This window comes from Choristoneura fumiferana, chromosome 3, assembly GCF_025370935.1.
Source record: "Choristoneura fumiferana chromosome 3, NRCan_CFum_1, whole genome shotgun sequence".
NCBI lineage: Eukaryota > Metazoa > Arthropoda > Insecta > Lepidoptera > Tortricidae > Choristoneura > Choristoneura fumiferana.
The window spans coordinates 18280785-18305254 of NC_133474.1; the positions used below are offsets into that span (position 1 = coordinate 18280785).

General features: G+C 39.1%; 2 protein-coding genes across 2 annotated transcripts; one reads left to right on the forward strand and one right to left on the reverse strand.

Annotated features, from left to right (window-relative positions):
• Window positions 1-328: 328 nt before the first annotated feature.
• Window positions 329-9289, reverse strand: LOC141426851 (venom serine carboxypeptidase-like). Its single transcript, XM_074086063.1, has 9 exons — window positions 8968-9289; window positions 8148-8403; window positions 7477-7651; window positions 6527-6639; window positions 5305-5472; window positions 4193-4360; window positions 3464-3723; window positions 2364-2492; window positions 329-1801 (listed from the first exon to the last, which is right to left on the reverse strand). Exons 1-9 carry the CDS (start codon window positions 8997-8999, stop codon window positions 1606-1608), a joined length of 1497 nt encoding a protein of 498 aa, XP_073942164.1. The 5' UTR covers window positions 9000-9289; the 3' UTR covers window positions 329-1605.
• Window positions 9290-14755: 5466 nt separating this feature from the next.
• Window positions 14756-20483, forward strand: LOC141426122 (venom serine carboxypeptidase-like; the record flags this gene model as incomplete). The annotated part of the gene is made up of 6 exons (XM_074084982.1): window positions 14756-14881; window positions 15431-15601; window positions 15995-16162; window positions 16955-17214; window positions 18787-18921; window positions 19651-20483. Coding segments are annotated over 6 exons (993 nt in total), but the record flags the coding sequence as incomplete, so codon positions are not given.
• Window positions 20484-24470: the final 3987 nt, after the last annotated feature.

Below are 24470 nucleotides of genomic sequence, written 5' to 3' on the forward strand. Positions count from 1 at the left end.
TGCTCACGCTGCTCGCCAACTCGTATGTTTCATAGCTCTATTCGCTTCTCGTTCATCGCCAGTGGTAGGACAAGTGATTTATGTGGGTCAAATGTTAAAAGTCGAGTGTAACCCTCTTTCAGAGGGCGAATTCACTTCAATTTAGTCAATGCAAGTACAGTCAACAAAAAAATACAGTCATCAGATAAAAAAGGTCGTAAGTAGGTATTTTAAATTATTGTTAAACAAAACTTATTTTTGGTTAAATGAGTTTTTGTAGGGGAAAGCTAGGGTTTCATGTAGGTGCCTAGGTACTTAGGTACTCTTATGTACATAAAAACAAGAAGACTCAAGTAGGTACTTCATTTATTTTATTTCACAAAAATATTCTTACTAGGTAGGTAGATTAAATTCAAGAAGTAACATACGCGTTACATCTACCTAGAGCAGCGGTCAAATAACTCGCGCTTTGTATTCACACACCCATGCGAGGCTAGGTAGTACGAAACTACAAGTAAAAGCACCACTTGTTTAGCAGCCTGTCTGGGCAGCTTGCTACGAACAAATAGCATTTACGAGTATTCGTAGGCAGCTGGTCTTCTTACCAGTCAGTTGTAATATTTATTTATTTATTATATGCAAACAATCCCAGACCAACACCTCATCAACTCAAAATAAGACACCATTTTAATTTAGACTTAAATCAAATTTCTGGAAGGTCTAAATTAAAATGGTGTGTTATTTTGAGTTGATGCGGTGTTGGTCTGGGAGTGATACTGACTGCAAAAGTCAATCTGAGCATAAAGCTCTTGAGTTAGAGTCTCTACTTTACCGCCCAAGCTATGGATCCCACATTATAGGTAGTCCATGTTTTACGTCTGCCCTTAGCCAAGAAAATAAGGTATTTGACAATTTTTTATTTATTTTATAAGTTAAAGCTTGACAACGCATATCGAACAGAAAAACAATTTTTAAGCTACCAGTATACGTATATATTTTCTATTTAATAGTAGATTGTACATCAAGAGCATAAAACGACCCATTTTACCCAAGACGTTCATATAGCCACCCGAGCCGGTACGGCGAGGGTGGATAGATACGTCGAGGGAAAAATGGGTTTAATGCTCGAGTTTTACACTCTGCTTTTCACTTCGATGGCGAGGAAATGAAATAGCAACAGTGGAAACAATTGTTCACTTACTATGTACATTTTATTTTTCATGCATTAGTATATAATTATACATTTTAGTTTTATTGATTTATTTTGATTCATTTTTAGTTTTATATAAATTAAAAATGTATTAAAAAAATATAGAAACTTCTTTGTTTGTGGCTGTTGACTCCTGATTACCTTGGTCTTAGACGAAGATTTTATTTTATGCACTAGAGCATAATAAGTCAGCATAAACACGACCTTTACGAGCATGAGAAGTAAAAAAATGTTTTTGCTATAAGTACTTATTGCACGCGGGGCGTTCAGCTGATCTTGCGTTTTTTTTCTTGGTCGCCGACCTGAGCCGACATGAGGGCATACCTGTACTTTCTTAATAATACACAGGATAAATATGGCAAATCCGGGAGTTGTCAAATACCATTTTAGATGTAATTTCTCAGTGTCAAAAAAGTCTACTGTTCCGGCAGCTGACGCCGGCGCAGCGCGCTCCGGCCGACGTCAACGAGGCTGCCGGTATCGGCGTCGAGGGGCAGGCCGCGGGCGAAGGCCGAGATGAGCCCCAGTGCGGCAGCCGGCTTGTCCGCCGGGACCATGTGCCCGGCGCCGCGGATCATAACCTCCGTCAGGTTACCTGCCTGTTTAAAGTACCTGAAAAGGATACGAGACTTTTTGTACCCAGCTGCCTGCAGCCATTGGCATGCTTTGGGTCGATTCCTGGATAGCGTTGCCTACCGTGCTATGGGGGTGGCCACGCGGTCCATCCATCCATTCATCCCAGCCTATTTACGTCCCACTGTTGAGCACCGCCCTCCTCTCAGAATAAGAGGGCTTGGGCCGTAGCTCCCACACGGGCCCAGTGCGGATTGGGAACTTCACATATACCATTGAATTACTTCACAGTTGTGTGCAGGTTTCCTAACGATGTTTTCCGACACCATAAAGCTCGTGGTAATTTAAGTAGTGTATTTTTATCTAAATAAGTATGTTTATCTGTTGCCTAGTACAGTAAACGTCATAAATAAGTGATAATTTCTGTACTTGTCGTTTTCGGTCGTTACATAGTTCCGTATGGCTTTTCAAACATGACGTTAAAGTGACAAGGTACAAAAGTGATCACTTATTTATGACGTTGACTGCATAGTATACGTTTTGCTTAGTTATATGCCCCGTGATTATTTTTTTTTATTTTTTTTTTGTTTTTTTATCTTACCCAGCCAGCATTTCGTCATGGTACCAAGGCTGCCTCTTAGCAGAGCGGTACTCCGCTGCTCCGGAGAAGTCGAGCTGGTTGTACGTGTTCACCGACGGATGGTATGCCACGATGATGTCCAAGTGACCGCTGAAACCGAACACATTCTTAGAACCTTGACTTCCAAGAAATATGTCTGATAAATGGCAAGTTATTTGGCTTCGGTTGTGCGTCTGTGTTTTATGCTAGCAATGCGCACTCTTCACACTAACTTAAAAATCTTCAGATTTAGAGACTTGGTAGAGAGACTATATTTGACAAACATATTAAAAAAAACTCCCGGGATATTAACGAAGGTGCTAAAAAAATAAGTACCAATCCTTTAAGAGATGTTAAATAAGATTAAAACAATAAACTTTAAATATAAATTTCCTGAACAAAATAAATAAAATGTCATTCCGCCCAAACATAATCAGCCTGTGTATTTGAGTGACAAGATTCTATCACTTTCTGTCAAGTGAATCCGTCGTTTATCATGAACGTCAACGATTGGCGGGAAAACATTAGTAAGTATTGTGACTTTGACATTTATTTTTCTAAGTAAAGTGGGCAGTTACTCGTGACAGTCAAGACTTTCAAAGAAGTTTTAATCCCTGGCATGTTGATTCTCTAATTATCTCCCATAGTAAGATAAACTTTTCAATATTTTATACTTAATTCTACTCCTAGAAACGTGTACTATCTGCTGTATACTAGTACCTAAAAGTAAATATTGGTACCTAATTTGTTAGCACCTTATACTAGCATAAAAAGTGGCTCTATCTTCGTAACTATAGTTATTAGAGACATAAAATTTAGCGTGCAAGTTAATAGTTGTAAGAACTAAAAATTGTTTTAACGATTCTCTGAAATTCCCACGGGAAAAGGCATAAAAACGATGCGAAAAGGATGAGATCGATGCCAGTAGGACGTACAAATGAAAATATTGCTGTCTAAAATAGATAATTTATGCTCTACCAAAAATTTTGCAGTACTAGGCTACGCGAGGCAGCCACTTTTGGCGTGTTTTCGACTTTTGGCTCTCTCGATGTGGCCACATGAGCTACCCTCCCAGCACTTACTTGTAAAGCATAACTCTGTAGTTCTCCAGCAACTCCTCAACCCACATCTTAGCGCTTCCCATGAAGTCAGGCACAAGCTTCCTGTAAACCACGCCCACTGACGTGAAGTTGGTGTTGCCAACGTGTAATGCGCGGCGCGTCTCACTCCGCTGGAGGTATTCTAGGTAAGGTCCGTTTAAACCGATGTCACTTTGAAGATAATTGTACAGGTTGTCGAGGTGAGACTCTCGCAGGAACGTGGTTAGGAGGTAGTTGTAATACTGTAACACAAGACAGCGATTGCGACTGCTAGGGTAGTTTCCTTATTTCAGACAAGCTGCAAGCAATCTAAAGCCGAGTTTAGACTTGCAAGAAAAATCATGCAAGTTGAATTACATGGCGAGGCCGTAAAGCCAACGAGTTTGTTTGTAGTGGTCAATCGAGCGCCGCAATGTAATTAATGCAACTTGCACGATTTTTCTTGCAAGTCTAAACTCGGCTTCAGATCCAAACTTAGAGAGGCTTAGCACCCATGTATTTAAGTAATGATGAAAGTATAATATTGTATCAAATGAAGTCTGTTAAAAATATATCACGACGGGGTTCGCTAAAAAAGTCCTGGTAAAATTATATAACTAAATAAAAATCAAAAAAATCCTTATCATTAACATCGCACTCATTACATTAATTTAGGATTTATCTGCAAAAAACCTTATTTGAATTATCAATTTCAACATCAGTTTTTCTTACCGCATAAGCCTTCAGCATCTCTCCATTGTTGACGAACTGGGTGACGGCCAGTTCCAGGTGATTCATGGAGTCTGCCACCTTGTCGTCCACGAGGCCGACCTCGCGCACGAAGTAGCTGTATCGCTGCAGGGACGGCGGGTCGATGAACCCGTTGCCAATGGCTAGACCCTGGGAGTGAAGAGTTCGGGTGGTGATTGGTTCAAGCTAGATGTACCTAGGTATGGTCACCAGCATAGTATGTGACACACAAACCGTGCATAAATATCTGACACATTCTATCGGCCCTAGGAATAGAGTCGTTATGCACGCTTTATTGGGCAAATATAGGTGCTGGTGACTATGCAATCTGAATTCACATTTATCTGTCATGTTGTATTGTGATGCATCAGAACGGTAGGTATCGGTTTCATACATTTTATCATGGTTGCGTTCACATTTATCTGATGCACTGTGTTGCGACGGCTTGAGTTGTGTCGCATCAAAGAGAGAGAGAGAGAGAGCATCACAACACAACACGCCAGATAAATGTGAACTGTACTGAACCTTAGTTGGACGTGAAGACCTGGATATAAAGGCAGCATACGAAATGTGATAACTTACATTTTTAACCTCCGACGCAAATAAATGGATCAAGAAGCTCCGCGCGCACGAAAAGAAAATGAAAATGCTTCATAGTGTGAATATTTTTTGATAATTCTCAATGCTCAATATAAATACTCAGTTATTATTGCTATTTTTGGACGCATGTTGACTGTTGATTTGATTGAACCTAAACTTGGTAATGTAACCAACTCGGAAAAGTTCAATATCCCAAAAACGGCTGAACTGATTTTAATGAAACATAGCTAAGAACCACCACAAAGAAACTCGCTTTCACGTAAAAAAGCGCATCGAAATCAGTCCATCCAAATGAGAACTTCGAGGCCACAGAATAGGCATTGGCGTCAAACGCCTCTTTTTCCGCCGGGGATCAGAAAGAGCTTATGAACATCCAACGGCTGAAAGTGGATCTCGAGAATCGTATTGTCAAGGGGCCCCGGCATGGTTGATCTGTGGGGGTCTTTCTTCAACAGTGCAAGCTTGCGGATGATGATGAGATCCTCTGTGCTCACCTGGAGGTTAATCGGCTGGTCTTCCTGCCGGTGCCACAGGATCTGCACGCCTATGGACGGGATATGCTTCCCGGCGTATGACTCGCCCGCGATCGTCAGCGGCGCCTGCCGAAGCTCCGGGAAGATCGTCAGGAATTGCTGCAGGGCTGTGTAGAGGTTCTCCCCGATCTTTGAACATTTGGATATTACGGTATTGTTTAATAGAGTCCGATTGAACATTCAGTTTCAGCATTCAAGTTCCGGTTTCATTTCCGTTTAGGGTGATGCCAAAACTGAGATCAAAATCAAAACTGGGTTGGCGAAGTTCCGTGCTGTATTTGGTGGAATGGCTCTATCACCCCTATACAGTAACTTTTTTTTAGGTTTGTACAAGAAAATAGATCTACAAAAGCTATGAATGCATAAGTTTTTAGATACAGTAAAACGAGGCTACTTTGCACCAATTTTTGCTCCAAATTTCATAATCTTTGTTTTATTTTAAAAATTACTATGCTATGGTACCTAATTACCTATGTTCATATATGTATTTGTGTAAAGTAGATCATCACTACTATCACGCTGGCTTGCTTGAACTACGTTATAATGTTGTTGTAATATATATATTAAAACTTTAATTTAGGAGCAATGTTACCCGGCGTTTGGGTAACTATGCTCCTGAATTTAATTTCATTCATAATTCATACTAGGAGGCGTTTAGTGTATTTTTAACCCATCATTATCATTGCACTCTGTATCATTGCACGGCGGCTGACAGGAAAAGAAACTGAAGCATGTACCAGTCGAATTTTTTCATAATCAATTTCGTTTTGATTTCTTTAGTAGCACAAAGGTTCCAACCCTGGAACGTGATTCAGTTTTCTTGACCATACCTACTAGAACTTACCCGACCTACTATCTAGAATCTAGATTACTTCCCTAGACTAGCAGGTAAATATTATTGTTATAAATGTAAAGGGTGTCGGTGTCGGGTTAGAATTACACGTCTCCATTTCTTCCGTGGATGTCGTAAGAGGCGACTGAGGATATATGTTAAGGTATACCGTAGGTGACAGGCTAGCAACCTGCCACCGTTGCACCGTTTTTGTCAAACTTAAAACCAAAAATTGCTAAAAGTGGCTCCTATAGCGGTAACGTTTCGTTTGTGTGCTCTGCCTACCCCATTTGGAAATACAGGCGTGACGTTTGCGCGCGTGTGTGTGTGTGTGTAGGGTGTATTTTGTACCGTTGTTTGGTTCGTAGCGTATCCTCTGTCGTCGGAAGTGTAACTGAACCCAGTTCCCACCGGGTTGTCTATGAATAGCAGGGAGTGGTTCTTGCCCCAAGAATGCTTTAATTCTGAAATTAGAAAACGTGCTTTATTGCAACCATTAACGTGAATAATATAACAACTACCTATAATATAACATAATCCATACTAAAATTATAAATGTGAAAGTGTGTTTGTATGTTTGTGTGTTTGTCCGTCTTTCACGCCGTAACGGAGCGACAGATCGACGTGATTTTTGGCATAGAGATATTTTATGGGCCCGAGAGTGACATAGGCTACTTTTTATCTCGGAAAAATGCGCAGTTCCCGAGGGAACAGCGCGCGATAACCGAATACCACGCGGGCGGAGCCGCGGGCAAAATCTAGTGTAACGATATAATAATAACTTTGCTACATTCCCTTGAAGCACACGTGTAGCACAGACGTGATGTAATGCCTGATTCGATCGATTAAGATGCATTAATGTTTTATTTTTTAGGGGTCCGTCCATCCGTCTGTGGTTTAGCTTAGATACTGTTAATGCTATGAAGCTGTTATTTTGCATGACTATATTATGTTAACTACAACAACAAAGTTGTTAAATAAAATTTTAAAATTAAAGGCCGTTTTACTTTTGTTGTTTGTTTACTGCGTTAGAAAATTTCAACCGCTTTTAAACCCCTCTCCTACTTACTTTAGAAATTAAAAGACCTGAACGAACCTTATGTAAGTTTAGCATACATACAAAAATTACAGCGGAATCGCAAAAGTAAGCAAAAATAATGTTTTTTTCTCTTTTATCCTACGTAAGAACAATCTGGACCCGCCGCAATCCATATAAGAAAAAATAAGAATTATCCTGACCTCCACCCTGAAAACGTCTTATGTACTTATTAATGAGTAGCCGCTAAGCTAAGGGCCTTTACCTTCCAAATGATTATCGTCATTGACCACGAGCGGTCCAATCTCGGTGAACAGCCCGTAGAGCGACGAGACCCCCGGGCCTCCCTGCAGCCAGATGATCCAGGGGGTTTCCTCTACCTTTCGGTCCGAGACTGGGAAGTACCAGAACCAGAGGTTCGCGTTGTATTCTTTGTTGACCTAAGAGGGTGTAAGACAGTTTTAATAAGCATGTAAAGTAAGCTTCCTTTCCAGGAATTTATTTATTGCTATCCCGCGCGCGCGCTATTCATGTGCGTAATTACATTTGAAATTTACCACGAGCTTTGCGGTGAAGGAAAACATCGTGAGGAAACCTGCACAAACCTGCGATGCAATTCAATGGGATGATGATGATGATGATCTCGCGCGAACTATAATATTTTCGGGGATAGCAAATGTCCTTCCTAGATTCTCAAACTATCGTAATTTAATACCAAGCTTCATCTAAATCGTTCTATGGTTTAAGCGTGAAGAGGTAAGTGACAAATTGGACGCCTGGAATAACACAATGGGTACTTTTTCCGATATTCCCACGGGATCTAATATTTTGGTGCTCTTCATGTCAACGTAAATAAATACTGAAGTAGTTTTGGAAATTTAAATGACTTACGCGAGCAGAGCCGCGGGAAATGGCTAGTTAATATATCGAACTCACCGTCAAATACCCAGCGTAGCTGTCCATGTCGGGCAGTAAGTAGTCAGAATCAACCTTCGCTGCCTCCCTGGCTTCTTCCAGCTTGTTTTGCTCGATGAATGGCGTGAGTAGCAGCGGCTCCCCGGCATCATGGCCGGATTTGGCGCGGCCGGTTTTGTACAAGTCTTCCATGAACTTGAGGATCGGATCCGGAGCTTCGCCGGGCGGCAGCTCCGGCAGAGAAAACCGATCCGAGCATAGTACTTGATGCGTGCACCTGGATGTAGAGGTATGATAGTCGTGTTCGAATAATAAAATCTATAGGTAAGAGTTCCGTTTGTTCGCTCTGATGTACGGAACCCTAAAAAGTCATATTGTGTACAAACACAATAAGATGAAAAATCACGTTAACGATTTCCTTCACCTGTTATTTTACTGCTCTGCATAACCAATCATATCGGGCGTAGTTAGGCAAATCATTAAATATTAGGGTTGCACAATGCACAACGCTAACTAGATAGACTAACTGGTATTGTATGAGTAAAATCAGAAATATTGCTTAAAGGAGTAAAATTTTAGTAAAATAATTAGAAACATGTTACGATACACAAGCAAAATTGTTCTCTAGTAGGTAGCTTAAATTCCCTATTGTTGGGACAGGAATGGAAAAAAATTGCGTAAGTATTTCTATCTCTTCTATCACTTGACAAGACTCTGTTGACTTACTATTTTTCGAATAATAAATTAAATATTTTAGTGAAGAATTTTTCAAGATAACAGTTTGTTTGTACATTGGTGGTTAAAAATCTACATTTATAAGTGCTAAATAAAAAAAACTTACGCCAGCAAACACGTCCACAGTACTAAACTCATTTTTCAAGGATTCTTACTGGCCAGTATTTTATTCTATTGCTAAATTCTTCAGCAGCCAGAATGTTGTGACTACTTTATAGTCAGTACTTCTCTCTAGTTCTAAGATTTTTGAATGGCCAGTTTTTCTCTTTAATTCTGACTTTTGAATGGCCAGTATTTTTCTCTGGCTCTAAGACTTCTGGATGGTTAGTGTTGTCTCAAGTGGTTGGATGTTGGGAGGCTCTGATGCGTCTCCCCTGATCCGCGACAGTGGAATGGGGGCTCGCTCCTAGCGGCAGGAATCTTGTACCCGGCAGCTCCTGCGGTGCGCCTTGAACTTGGATTATTATCTCGATCCTGCACACAGGGTGATCTCAAATACTGTTTACGTGTTTTAAAAATATTTTTAATATAGTTGAAGTTTTAATTCGCGAGTATTGCTTCTCAAATTATTTAACAGGACGTTGAGTTCATGAGTGAAATTAGTAACCAAGTGGTATTATTAATAGTCTAATTAGTCTATGCAGTACGTTTTAGAGAAAATGTTGAAAATGTTAGCCTGAAAACCGGTCACGGTAGCATTTTTAAAGCACAACGCTCTCGGACAACGCCATCTATTGGTTGCAGACGAAGCAAACTTTCTTATTTATAATACCTATTAGTAGGATAGGATAGTTTTTTTAGTTGAGTCGCCTTAAGGGCCAAAGACGCCAAGCTTTTGTTTAAGCACTTGGATTTAATTTAATATAAGGTGCTTTTATATGAGGATAGAAAAGGATGGAATAGGATAAGATAGGACAGGATAAGGTAGGATAGCCATTAAAGGACGGCTAGGGTAAATAAACAAAGTTCCTACTCCAGACTAAGTATTTTTCATGAATCCGATTAAATAATATATTTTTTATTTTATTCGACTGGATGGCAAACGAGCAAGTGAGTCTCCTGATGGTAAGAGATAACCACCGCCCATAGACACCTACAACACTAGGGGGATTGCAGATGTGTTGCCAACCTAGAGGTCTAAATGGGATACCTCAAGTGCCAGTAATTTCACCGGCTGTCTTACTCTGCAAGCCGAAACGCATGCACTGCTGCGTCACGGCAGGATTAGTGAGCAAGATGGTGGTAGCAAACCGGGCGGACCTTGCAATAATAATAATTGTGGGTTTGTGGATCAGGCTGTATAAAGCCGATGAACAGGTACGCGCGCGGGGTACCAATGACCTGTTTAGCATAAGCCCGCTCCCACGGTCCGACATTCGCGATAGATTCTTGCACGGACGGTGTGATTTGCTCTATATTTAGGATGCTCGTAGTAAAACATCGATGGCATACGAGACGTGAACCAGATCACTCATTACGTATTCTTCCCGTGCACGAAACGACCAGAGCTCACCCGCTTATAGAAAATCAATGTAACGCTGAGCTCTCGCGTCGTAAAAAATCTTAGGTATTACGTTAATAATGACACAATGAAGAGCACTTTATATTCCCACGGTCGTTAAACGGCCGGGATGTGTTGCTGGTGATAAATTAAGTATTTTTATGTAGTAAAACGACAAAATGTTTGCGTCAGGGACTATTTTGGAGTACCTAACTTAAGGTATATTTCAAAAACGACAAATGTAATTTGAATACTCTTGTTTCATTGGGTCAGGTCTGCTACGTAAATGCAAGGGCGCAACGAGATACAAGCGCGGGGGGGGTGTAGTGCTCCCCCTCCTCCAGAATATGGAGGTGATTAGCAGGAATATTCACAAACTTCACCTCATGCAGCAGGTACCTTAGGTATTTTATTGGTTTCCCCCATCTTCCCCCTTTACAGAATCCTGACTAGGCCCTTTGCGTAAATTAAATGCAATATGACATTTGTATGCTATACATTGTAAAAAACAAATCTAGTCCGACGTTCGATTTAAAATAGAACTTGTCCCATTACCCATGCAACGAGGAGAGCTAGGAGCTAGGACTGTTCTGTCCACGCAGGTCCAATATAGTTTAGCAACTTCACACACACCATAGAATTCCTTCGCAGGTGGATTCTTACATATGTTGTATACCCTATACATGCTGTTAAAACCATAACTCTTTTGGCTTAGTCGCTGTCGGATGAAAATATAATATGAGCTCTTTATCTTAATACGTCCATGGTATTTGCAGAAAAAGTTAAAACCGTGGTCAAAACAATCGCGTTACGCTTCGACATCATAAAAATCCGTAACTTTAATAAACTTTATACTCCTTAGTGGTATCACAGAAGTCGGTACTACGCCTAGCAAAAAAAAACCGAATTTCTGTTCACGATATAAGATAAAACAACTTTATATTTTTTTGTTACCAATAAATTCTCGCTATGAAAAAGACCTCTCTGTTGTGGCAAACATTGTCCTTATGTACATGGTAAGTTGTTAGCAAGTTTTAAGAAATAAAAACTTCAATGTTTTGTTTCAAAATAAATGTTTGATTGAAATGGGCCCTAGTGAATACGGTAATAACAAAAAAAACGGCCAAGAGCGTGTCGGACACGGCCAAAATAGGGTTCCGTAGCCATTACAAAAAAAAATAGTAATATTTTTATAAGGATTTCGTTTTTTATACAGAATCTTCCAAGTTTAGGTATATTTTATACATTAGGCTGCTATTTACTCTTAAACTACTAATAATTCTCAAGCAAACTTAACCGTTATAGTTTTTCTTGTAATATACTTACTACCAACCTGAATTTTTAAAAAAATTCCACCCACCTGTTTTGATTTTTGAGGGGGGGGGGCGCTCGATTTTAATGAATATTTGCACTTTAATCAAATCACTAAATCGAAAATCACTAAATTGCTGAGGCAACCCCCAAATGATTTTAAAAGACCTATTATCCAACGATACCCCACACTATAGGGTTGGATGAGAAAATAAATACCCCCACTTTAAGTCTATGGGAGGTACCCTAAAAAAAATTTTTATTGTACCATTTCTCGACATAGTTTACATAATATTGTATCCGTGCCAAATTACAGCTTTCTAGCATTGATAGTACCTGAGCAAAGCCGCGGACGGACAGACAGACATGGCAAAACTATAAGGGTTCCGTTTTTGCCATTTTGGCTCCGGAACCCTAAAAACTGTAACCCATATTAGGGCTTCTGATTACTAATAATAATATGATACAAGTGGAAAAGATTGAAATACATTTTTTTTTATATTGTATGGCGATAAAGTTTTCTTGTGACTCAATTCCATTCAAAACTTATTTTTTTCGAATTTCAATGTTTTCCCATTTTTATCGTATTAAGTATATAGAAATCAAATCAGTAGCCCTACTATGGGTAAGATACAAGTGCAGTACATACAGGAATTCTCTAACACCCTGTATATTCAATTTCGTTAGTGCTATCGCACATTTCTATCATGAACTCGTTCATTACTTTTCAATTATAAATAAAAAACATAAATTGCCAATTAAAGTATTTTGATGTATACAATATGTAAATTTAAATAAAAAGTGCTATCGAAATTGTTCTGCTATGAATTAATTGATTAGGTACAAAAACTATGCGGGAATTCCCAATTACATAAATTAACAATGTAAAGGTTGTGATAAGTAGATATATTTGCAGGTCCTAGGAACTTTTCAATTTCCCGAAATATATAAACTTAAACTTAAATTGATTGAAATTTCAACAAAAATTATTTCAATTTAATTTATTTAATGTCCTTACTCACCCTATGGTTCAAGCCATAGTAGTATGGAACACTAGTTGTTGTCTGCGACTCCGCCCGCGTAGAATTCATTGATCCCGCGGGACCGATGCAATTCTCCGAGATAAAACTATCCTATATCCTTCCACGGGACTTGAACTATCTGAATAACGGATTTCATCTACTTAAATCGGTTCAGCGGGGTAACAAGCAAACAAACAGACTTACAAACTTTCGCATTTATATTACCTAGTATGAAAATATCGAAGGCTGTTCATTTTCAATTATAAGTCAATGTGGTAATCAGCCTTATACAAGGTGTTAATTACTTAAATAACCAAAAACCAGAAAGTAGTTTGCTCAGAATCGAGGTTTGCGTTTTTAAATCCCTTTTTTGTTGTGCCCAGTCTAAAATTTACGCATGCAACATGCACTCATTAAATGTTTTAGTGATGTTGCTTACTATTTAGATAATTTAATGTGGGCCGTTTTACTGTCAGTTTGATTTTCTTCTAAAAACGTCGAATTGCAACTGACACAACCTATGGTCTTGCCTTTGGTACGCCGTAGGTATGAAAAGAAAGAAGAAAGTAGAAGAAAATTGGACTCTAATTAGGAAAATCTTTGGTACGACATTACCATGGGGGGGGGGGGCTGGATCCGTTACAGCGGCATACCAAAGGAACAAATTATTTGTGTAGAGTTAGAAATCAAGTAGAATTACTGACTAAGAAAAACACATGAATATTTTTGGAAATAATGAAGGTATTCGAAAATAAATGCAATCAACTAACTTAAAATGAAAAAAAAGGGTGCCTGATGTTTTCAGTTATTTAATTAACACCTTGTAATTTTCTTGTCTTAAGTAGGTACTTATGAGCTGTCATGAAAAATGGTAAAGCACGGACAACTATACACAAAAAGCGGCAATTATCTACTATTATTTGTTCCGTGACAATGTAGGATCCGTAATTACGTAATTAGTCGTTAACTTGTACCTACACACGAAGAATTTCTAGCATTATTTGCAAAAACACTGCAAATTTATAACTTACTATAATTGTACTTTTGAGAATTGAAATAAACTGACCGACTCGCCGGGTCCCAAGATTGGGGCCTAGTTTGGGGTCCGCCGGGCACTGCTTATTGTATTTCGTATTTGTTAGGTACATATTAAACATTTTTCATTCTCATTTTTTTATTTGCAGGTTCGCAATCACTGATACATCTCAAGAGGGACCAGTTAATCAAAGATCCAGTAGCGTTTGCGAAGATTGCCTTATTTTAACGCCATTCATTAACAACGGAAGTGTAGAAATAGCTAGAGAACTATCTAAAGTCACGCATGAAGAATTCCTAGGAATTGAGAGTTACTCTGCCTTCGTAACGGTCAATGATGCTTATGATTCCAATATCTTCTTTTGGTTCTTCCCGGCGCGTGCGAAAAATGCGACCGAAACGCCTTGGATCATTTGGCTGCAAGGCGGCCCTGGAATCTCCTCTCTACTTGGAGTATTTAACTTACATGGCCCTTTCGTAATAAGCGAAAACAAAGGGTTTGATAATTTTGCAATTTCAAAAAAAATCACGAGACCGTTAATCTTCAGTTGGCTCTCAGGCTGTAAGTTAAGTAACTAACCTACCTATGTACAATTCTTGTATCATAAATCTGACGTATCTTAGATTTAATTTAGACTTCATTTTATTGAAGAGTGTATCATTGTGTCGTCAGTTAATGTTTAAAATGTAGGTAAGTAATAAAATATAAAAATAAACTGATTGAACTAAATATAAAACGGAAAAAATAGTCTAGCAAAACTCTATTAAGTAACTTAAACTTCAAGAGCGGAGACCCATTCAAACTCATGATCAGCTCAAAAAATCCCAGTAATGGATCCCCATTGTTCAAATTTAATGAGATACCCCATATATAGGTAATGTACCTCTTAGTTATGTATTTTTGTTTTGTTGTACTTATCTCAATAAATTTAAAAAATAGGTTTGAGTCTGTACTTGGTAGTGGCGTGTAATCGCGCATAGTATCTGGTCCATTAGGAAGGGGGTTTTAAAATTTTGTCTCACTCACACCAGTGAGTCTCCGAAATCTGACGTGGACGGAAGACTACTCCGTGCTGTACATCGACAACCCAGTGGGCACTGGGTTCAGCTTCACTGGCGACGATCATGGATACACGACCAACGAAGAACAAGTGAGCAAAGAACTTTAATACGTCTAATCTTTACTAGCTTTTACCCGCGGCTACGCCCGCTTGGAATTCGGTTATCGCGCGCTGTTCCCTCGGGAACTGTGCATTTTTCCGGGATAAAAAGTAGCCTATGTCACTCTCTAGCCCATAAACTATCTCTATGACAAAAATCACGTCGATCCGTTGCTCCGTTTTGACGTGAAACACGGACAAACATACACACGAACACACACACTTCCGCATTTATAATATTAGTATGGATTTTTTAAGAAAACGGATATTGTATTTAAAAATTTAAACTCTCGCAGCATGATATGTTATCTGTTATCTGCTATAATCCCGAATAATTAAGACAAGTAACTATGCAATAACTCTGATTTAACTTTATGTTGAGTCAGTTTAAGTAGATACGTATGTAATACCAAAATGTAAGTACGGAACTATCATCCTCAAGCCAGGTTTAATTATTTATTTTTTCATAGAACACAAAAGAAATTTGCAAGCAAACGGCGCTTAGTAGACCACTGATGGAGATTTTTTTACCTGCGTTAGGTCGGCGAGCAACTGCTGGAATTCCTGAATCAGTTCCTGAAAGTATTTCCAGAGCTGAAATCGCGCCCGCTTTTCATCGCTGGCGAGTCGTACGCCGGAAAATACGTACCTGCGCTGGGGCACCAGATACAGAAACAAAGACACTGCTGTCATCACGACATCAACCTGAAGGTAGTATTGGCTAGAATCTAGCTACGTTCGTAGATCTAGCCGCTAGCCGCATGCGTATTCATTCAGTATCCGACTAAAGTAGGGAAAACGCCGAACTAATGTTGAATCAGGCGTTAAGGTTCAATGAAAATGCTCATTACGATAGTAAGCTTATGCGTGTTGCAGTCTTCTGTAATACTTACTAACGTTATGGGACAGCCATACCTAGAGTAATCTTACAGGTGTATACCTACAGAAGCAGCTGATGTAGTTTTTAGCAGTTAGCTACACCTAAGTATCGCCTAAGTATTCTTAACTTCTTTAATGCCACTCGTAGTGATTTTTTGATAAAATCAAGCTTCAGAAATACTTAATTGCATTGCGCTACCATTAGCAAGTTTTCATCTTTTCCAGGGCTTAATGATAGGCAATGGTCTCGTTGACCCCCTGAGCATGTTACACCACAGCGAGCTGGTTCGGGTCCTCGGGGTACTCACTGACGAACAGAGCGAGGCTGTCGGTGCTATTCAGAGCGAAGCTGCTAAATACGTCAAGGCTGGGAGGATGGTCGATGCTGCTCAAGTTAGTTGCTAGGGTTAAATAAATCTAAATGACTATACCCCATTGTAGGGAGTGGACATATCATGCAATACAAAATACATATAGGGAAACCGGTGACCGGTTAACTTCTTACGGGCGCCCCGCTGGTTCTCTGCCTTTTGTGCAAAATATTTTTCGCAAATGTTTCATTTCCCAACGGAGTTTCCCAAATATAAAATTTCCCCGAAACCATATTATTATCGGAAGTTTCATAAAACTAACCTAACCTATTGTGATCTATAAAACCATAATAAGAAATTTAATACTTAGGAAATGAAACATTTCTCAAATGAAACAATTGGGGAAAAAATTGTGCGAAATGGCAGTACCAACACGCGCCCCGTTACAAGGTCATGCTTAGAGATTTGCAAAATTCTTCAGGACTAAGTAAATGTAATGTCTAGCCATGCTACAAACTGAAGTGAGTGAATCATATAAAGCTGTTTACGTGTGTGCTGCCGTCATATCTTGCTTATCCTTAAGAAATTTCAAAAATAAATACATTAGCGAATTCAATTTAATACCATCATCAAACCGCCAATTTTTTTGGCCCCCAAGGGCAGGAATTTTATTGTCAGAGCACGACACGACGCCAAAAAACTGTTTCACAGTTTGACGTACTGTAGGTAATTATTATTATGTATATTGTTATGTATGTGCTAATATGAATAAATAATTTAAAAAATTCAAGAAAATATATAGGTACAACGACTGGATAATTGGTCACAGGTGAGCAAAGTAATTGTTTCAGTTAAAATTGATTTACTCTTTCAGAAATTCAACGAATCAATAGAATACATAAAGCACCATAGCTCTGTTGACATCATGAACATGAACAAAAATCCAACAACCTCAGGATATGGTTTCCGTGACTTCCTTGAGAGGGCTGACATTCGGAAGGCTCTCCACGTTAGCAACGTATCGTTTGATGTCGACAACCAACTAGTGTATGAGAAGATGCTGCCGGATTTTATGAATTCTACCAAGTCTTGGGTGGAAGAACTGCTCGAGGATTATGGGGTTTTAAGTTACAGGTCAGAATTCGTTTATGACAGAGATGGTGCACGATCGGCGCTTTTCAACAATGAGTTTTTTTTTTCAATTATTACATTTATTGAGCCCAGTAAATACACAAATCAATTTTAAGTCGGTGTCTCGACGAGCCAGGCCCAATGATAGTATCTAGGTAAGGTAGACGACTATAGGTCCGTCCGCTCCTTTTGGCTCGTACTCGTACTTACTCACTGACATCAAGCAAGAAAAAAAATATAGGTTTTTTTGTAGTCCGTTAAATTTTTTGTTATAAAATTTTATTTTCTGCCTTTTAAGTGTAACTACAGTACAATATTTTTAACTTCTGGTCAGACAAAAGATTGCTTTTCTGATGTATCTGTTAGTGCTATATCTGTTCCACTTTATTATAATAATATGCATTCTGACGATCATAAATTGCTTATCAACTGTATAAAGTAATCGATCTACCCGTGAAATACTTGTTATTGTATGTCACTGGCCAACTGCGTCCCTCATTAATTCCACTTCATCGAATGATGATTTCGAAAAATAAGTTACTAAGTAAATAACTCAAATCACCATACATATATTTTAAGATTTCCCTCGATTTCCCTAGGATTCACTCATCAGATCGTAACTTGGTGACAAAGAGACTAAATAAATGAAAAGTATTCCCATTCCAACCAAAAAAAAAATGAAATATCTTCAGACATGATGCAGTTCTGACTAACAAACACAAAAAAAGGTATGTGATGACCAGTGGCTACAGGAGGGTTAGACGGGGCATTGCCCCGGGGCCCCTCGGACTCTGACTTACAACCTATAAATTGAACTAGTGAAAATTTGTCCCACATTCGGAATATTCAGAACACGGAACAAAACATTTTAAATAGTTTAGTTGGGCCCTAGTTTATTTTTTGCCCCAGGGAATTTAGTTACAAAGTCATAATTTCATGAACGTTCAGCCCAACCGAGGTAGTTGACATTTTCAGAGACCCTGTGTATGGCATTAAGCCGAATTAGGCAACTAAGTATGTACCATCAGCCAAATAAGTGGTCTATCAATTTTTAAAAACTCTCCTATCAAATGAATATGTCGCTAAAGTTGAACTTTCAAGTTGACAGACACGTCTATTGGCATTATTGTTTTATGATATGCAAACGATTATCAGCTTTAGGGTGGTAGACCACATATTTGGCTGATGGTACCTTGACATAAGAAATTAAAAATATTTTATAGAGTGAAATTTTAATTCAACATATATATGTAGGCAGGTAGTATCCTTGCCTTTATCTCGAATACTATCAATTGAGCTGAGCTGATCTGAGAGCTGGTGATCTTCAAACAAGTAAACGAGGCCCCAAGAATTGCACTGCGTTGCGTAGGGGCCCGACAAGGTTGATTCGATACTGAGCATGCTGAAAACAAGGAATGAGGACGGAATTGCGAAATTTACACGAGATAGGATGGTCTGCACCGGGGGGGGGGCGATGCTAGTAGAACATAGATTTTAATAGAAACGTAATCTATCAATATGGTTTTTGGTCTTTAAACTGGATTTTGTATTTTAAATGTGTCTTTATGATTGCAGTGGCCAATTAGACTTGTTACTGCCGTATTGGGGGTCGAAGCACTTATATTCTTCATTGCAGTGGTCGGGCAGAGAGCAATATCAAAAGTCGCCAAAAATTCTACTGCGATTGACAGAGGACGGACCTGTGGTTGGGTGTGTTTTTTTATTTTATTTTAAGAGACATGAGAGTGAATCGGTAAGTAGTACTTAATAAAATTATCAAGGTGACCATGGAGTTGACAGTGGTGAGCTTATGCAGTGGCTACCCCGCCCACCAAGCACTCACTCTGACTTCATTCCATTTCTGTCGAATTCATTCCAATCCCTGCACTGAATCAGTCACGCTACGTTAGGTATATGTAGAGTCATACACGATGACGCGTGCCGTGGTTCTTATTACAATGTCATTAATGGCTTATTTTAACAAAATCACGCGTCTTCGTGGATAGCACTAGGTATACGTCATCATCATAGAATTTCAATTTTTGGGATTATAATGGCCCAACGAACAATGTGATGATTCCGTCCAATGTCGGAAGGAGTTGGATAAGACACTGCCAGTCGACTTCAGGTCGAGTACGGTAGAACTGTCCGTGTTCGGTAGAATACCAGCCACAACCAAACTAAAACAAAAAGTAACCACCTGCCACCACTGAACAACTCACTACTTTACTTATAGTTAGACACAGTTTGAACTACGGATCATCATAGAATAGGTAGAGCAAGCTAACGTCATAAACAACGTCGCTAACAACGTCATAAAATAAACCTACCTAAAATACGCCTTTAGATTTTAGATAGCTCTCTTACCCACCATTGTTATTTAAAAGCACCATCATTAATTAAATACTCGTAGTTCAAGCGAAAATGTTTTGTTATCAGGTACAAAAAAACAGGTGGAAACTTCACGGAAGTCCTGATTCGCAACGCGGGGCACATGGTGCCAAAGGAGAGTCCTCGAGTCGCTAAATTCATGCTTGACGACTTCATTCAAGAATACGCTTCCGTTCAATAAATATTAAAACGAACCTCGGATTCCGTTGGCTCGCCTGTCAGTCTTTAACTTACTATTTATTACATTACCTCTGTCCAGCAGTTTGGCTTCTACGAGGAAAATAACAAGCCGAAAGTTGGATACATTTTATTAAGATCGTTATTATTTCATATTAGGTACATTTTGAGTTTGTAATTAAGTACCTACATACAGTTAATCTCCCCCACAGTTACAGTTACAGTTAGCCCTCTTGTTCTGAGAGGAGGCCTCTGCCCAGCAGTGGGACGTATATAGGCTGGGATGGATACAGTTAATCTAGTAAGTTTGAAATTTGTGTGGCTATTTGAGAACAATTACTGGTTATTAAATGGGAACCTACATAGATAGATAAGTAGATTTATTTATTACCTACTGTAAAATACATTATAAACATATAAACATTTACCTAATTATAAAAAAATCACAAAAGGATCGTCAAAATCTATACAAAAAAACACAGGATTATAAATTATAATATTACAACACAATACAGAATAAGCATCTAAAAAAATCTAAATAAAGAAATAAAAATTGTAAAAAAATGCAATATTACGAGTACCTTTGTAATGGACCGTTGCACCACTCTTCGTTAAGTTCCCAATATCTTAAGTGTCGGATATCTATGATGCCGTCTCAGATTGATTGATTCCTACAAAACGTTAGGGACGGAAACATAGATAATGTATACTCGTACAAATAACAAAATACGGTATCACGCTCTTACGAGAAAGTTTGTGAAACAGGCCTTAAATCTACTTATTGTACTAGGGGCTTTGAGCCCGGACACTTGTACATGATTATTATCATTATTACATAAACTATTTGCAAACACAACACTAGGTAAGTACTCAAATGTAATGCTCAATAGATAGACCAGAGGCAATATTGTCTAACGTTTCTGTCGTTCGCGATCGCAATAAAGTGACAGTTTTTGTATGGAAATCTGTCATTTGATTGCGATCGCGAACGTCAGTAACGTTAGGCAATACGGCCTCTGTGCTATCCTATAAAATTGAGATTTAACCGTTTTTAGATTTAAGCTATAACCGCGTTACATTAAAATATTATAAATTTTAAGAAAAATATTTAAGAATATAATGACCCGGATAACTCACGTCTTAAATCGAGTTTAGCTTGACATGTTTCGGGCTAATCCGTAGCCCTTCGTCTTCGGAGCAACGCGACTCAAGACGTGTGTTATCCGGGTCATTATATTTAATATGAGTGAGTCTCACGGTAGTTTCATGTTCAAAATATTTAAGAATTTAAATTCATAAGTATTTATTTATTTATCTTTCATCATAAGTATAGACGCCCTAATATTATATTTGACGCGGGATATCGGATATATTTTAGGTCATTATTGTAATTATTTGAGGTATTCAGGTTCTTAACCAAATAATATGTCATCACAGTTTTGTTCACCTTAAGATAAGTATTATTTGCTCTCCTTCTGTCAATAAAAAAATATGTATGCTATAAGATTTGTAACTGTACTTATATGTATAGGTAGTTGTTAACTATTTTTTCATCACACTTGCTCGTAAACAGTGTCGTAACATGCAGGCTCCCTTAGTTGCAACCCCCCAAATAAAACCCTCGACCTTAATGTGCTTGTCATGAAACCCGTGGTCGGTAAATGAGTCATTGCGCGTACACAGTCACAGGGCGAATTACGAACATCGACTCATTAAAGCCCTCAGTCTTCGACTTCGGGCTTCTAATAGACTCTCGTTCGTAATTCCTTATTTACCGCCCTTAAGACACAATGTACTATTGCGCAACTGACACAATATACCTTAAAAAACCACGATTTTTTTCCATGCCAGAAGCCAAATTTATTAAGTAATTAACTTATTTAATTATACCGGGTGTGGCTTGTAATATAAGAAAATAATTTAAACATCGATCATTCTTCTCAAACTGATCAACATTAGTTCAGCGACTTTTAAAAGTAATTAGTTTTTTAATTTTTATTACACTTTTAAGTTTATTCGATGAAGCAATGTAAAGCAAAATGCTTGATGTTTGTAGCGTGACAGGCGACGTCAGTTGGACTCTAGGATAGCGTACATTGATAGCAGTATTTCATTTGTATGAAAAAAGGAAAATTGAAAAACTCCATTATTTTTAAAAGTCGCTGAACTAATGTTGTTTAGTTTGACGAGGACGATCTATATTTAAATTTTTGCTCGTATTACAGGCCACATCCGGTATGAAACTATAGTAAATCGCGTCTTAAGGGCGGTGAATAAGGAATTACGAACGAGAGGCTATCAGAACCCCGCCGCCGCCCCCCTCACCGTGCAACAGCGCGCCCGAGGTGCATCGGGCGTTATACGCAAAAAAAAACCTGGGCTTTTATTCAGGCGCTTGCAACCAAGTTAGCCTGCATGTTACGACACTGTTTACGAACAAAAATGTGATGAAAAGATTATTACAGTAACAAATGAGTTAATCATTTATAAAGTGACCGATCCAGCGATGCAATGTTATGGTAGATACTATTTAGTACCATGATTTGAGTTACTTAGTTAATTAGGCTTCAGGCCGGTTGCACATTATAGTCTGTCAAAAAAGCGTAGAAATTAAAAAGTGGCAACACTGTAGTGTCCTCCCTTTATGGTTTGACAGGGTTTGAATGGAATGACACTACAGTATTGCCATTTTTTAATTTCTACTCTTTTTTGACAGACTATACATGAGATTTCGTACTAATTTTTATTTTAAAACTCCGTTAAGATGCTCAAAAACCTTTTTTACCAACATAATTTGTCGTTCGTGCTCCTGCTCCATATAAACAATGTAAAAAAACACAGCCTAGTCTTAGGAGCTGTTTCACCATCCATTGATTAGTGTTAACTGACGGTTAAATGTGATGCCGTCTCTATTTGTTTTGTTCGAATAGACGGGACGGCATCACATTTAACCGTCAGTTAACACTAATCAATGGATGGTGAAACAGCCCCTTATTATCCTAAGATACAGTTAAAATTATGCTGTAGCCAGCGGCGTATAAAACACTCTATTGTGACCATAATCATCCCTCTGGGCCCTCCACCTCAAATAATAAGCTAAAGCTAAGAGTAAAATAATCGCTAAAATAACATTCATCGCAATACTGGCAGTTAACAACCCCTTGCCAGTGACTGGTTCCGTTTTCAATAAAGAAAGTTGTTCTTTGATCATTGGGGTGAACTCGGGCCTGTTCGTGTTCGATCTGGTAACATTCCGGTTGCTGATGAAAGAGACGATGAGTTCCAAGGCTCGTTCCGGCGTGTCCCTGGGTACGAGGTGGCCCGAACCCCGGACTAGCGCTTCTGTGAGCCCACCGCCCTGCTTTATGTAGCTGAAAAGAGAGAACAGCCTGTCATGTTTGGTCTAAGTGACGTGCAGTTTGCGATGCCCATAAGTACTATTTTTCAATAAGCGTCCACCCGCCCCGTGCAAACCACGTCAGCTAGCGTAGGCCCTTTACACTTGCAACTTTTATTTTTAGTTCTAAAGCTAGAAATCTAGTAGCAAATGTTTTCTCCTGACATTTGTAATGGGTAGGTAACTAAGAAAGAGCGGGCTTATCCTCGTGAATCCATTTTTTTTTATTCGACTTATAATGGCAAACGAGCAAGTGGGTCACCTGATAGTAAGAGCCACCGCCCATAGACAGCTGCAACACCAGGGGGATTGTAGATGCGTTGCCAACCTAGAGGCCTAAGATGGGATACCTCAAGTGCCAGTAATTTCACCGGCTGTTTTACTCCCCACGCCGAAACACAACAATGCAAACACTGCTATTTCACGGCAGGATTAGCGAGCAAGATGGTGGTAGCAATCCGGGCGGACCTTGCACAAGGTCCTACCACATGCAACCACCATAACCATTGTCTCGGTGTAGGACTTCATCAATACACTTGATAGAGTGCAGTGTGGCCCAGGGCCCGCCCTTACCCGTTCTATTAATATACTTATATCAAATAAAAAGACATCAGGTATTTCGCGGTTGATAATTTCTTTGTAAACACAAACACAAAGAAACGATCAACCAAGTAGGTACCTAGTCAAATAACTATTTAAAAAAAAACTGAACTGAACTGTGTGAACTGAACTATCAGAAGTTTGGGTAAAATTTTCGAATGTTCGGTATAATAAAATATATAGGTACGTAGATTGTTGGTTGACGACTAGGTAAACATCTTTTTTTTTGTACGTGTAGGAAATGTGCCTTAGAACAATAATAACAATATTGACTTATTTCAGATTAAATCCATAGTTTTGTTATTCATTCTTACAGACTAGGGGTTAGTAATACGTTTATGCAAGTCCCGTGTTAGCAGCGGCAGCAGGGGTGTCTGTGGGTCTCTCCCACAGTAGATAGGCATATTATATACCCACCCGCTAAAAACCACACGAGTTTCCTTTCGACCATGTGTCCTGGGATTTGGCCCCTCATTGCGCCTCATGATAATGGCGGGGCGCCGCACCCCTACATGGTACGGGGTGGGGTGGTCCTCGAAGACAACATCGTGCAATGCAGCAGGGCTACAACGAAACTCGAAACTCGAAGTTCGTATCGTACCGTCCCTCTCGCTCTCGTATTAAATAGTATAAGTGTCAGAGAGACCGCACGACACGAACTTCGAGTTTCGAGTTTCGTAGTAGCCCTGCTGGG

What these genes read in the sequence shown, in the direction of transcription:
- LOC141426851 (XM_074086063.1), bottom strand. Translation starts at nt 8,999, where the DNA reads ATGAGTTTAGTACTGTGGACGTGTTTGCTGGC. An exon ending in ACGCTACGAACCAAACAACG is followed by an intron (nt 5,473 to 6,526) that starts GTACAAAATACA and finishes AAATGTTCAAAG; the next exon opens with ATCGGGGAGAACCTCTACAC. An exon ending in ACCAGCCGATTAACCTCCAG is followed by an intron (nt 4,361 to 5,304) that starts GTGAGCACAGAG and finishes CTTCACTCCCAG; the next exon opens with GGTCTAGCCATTGGCAACGG.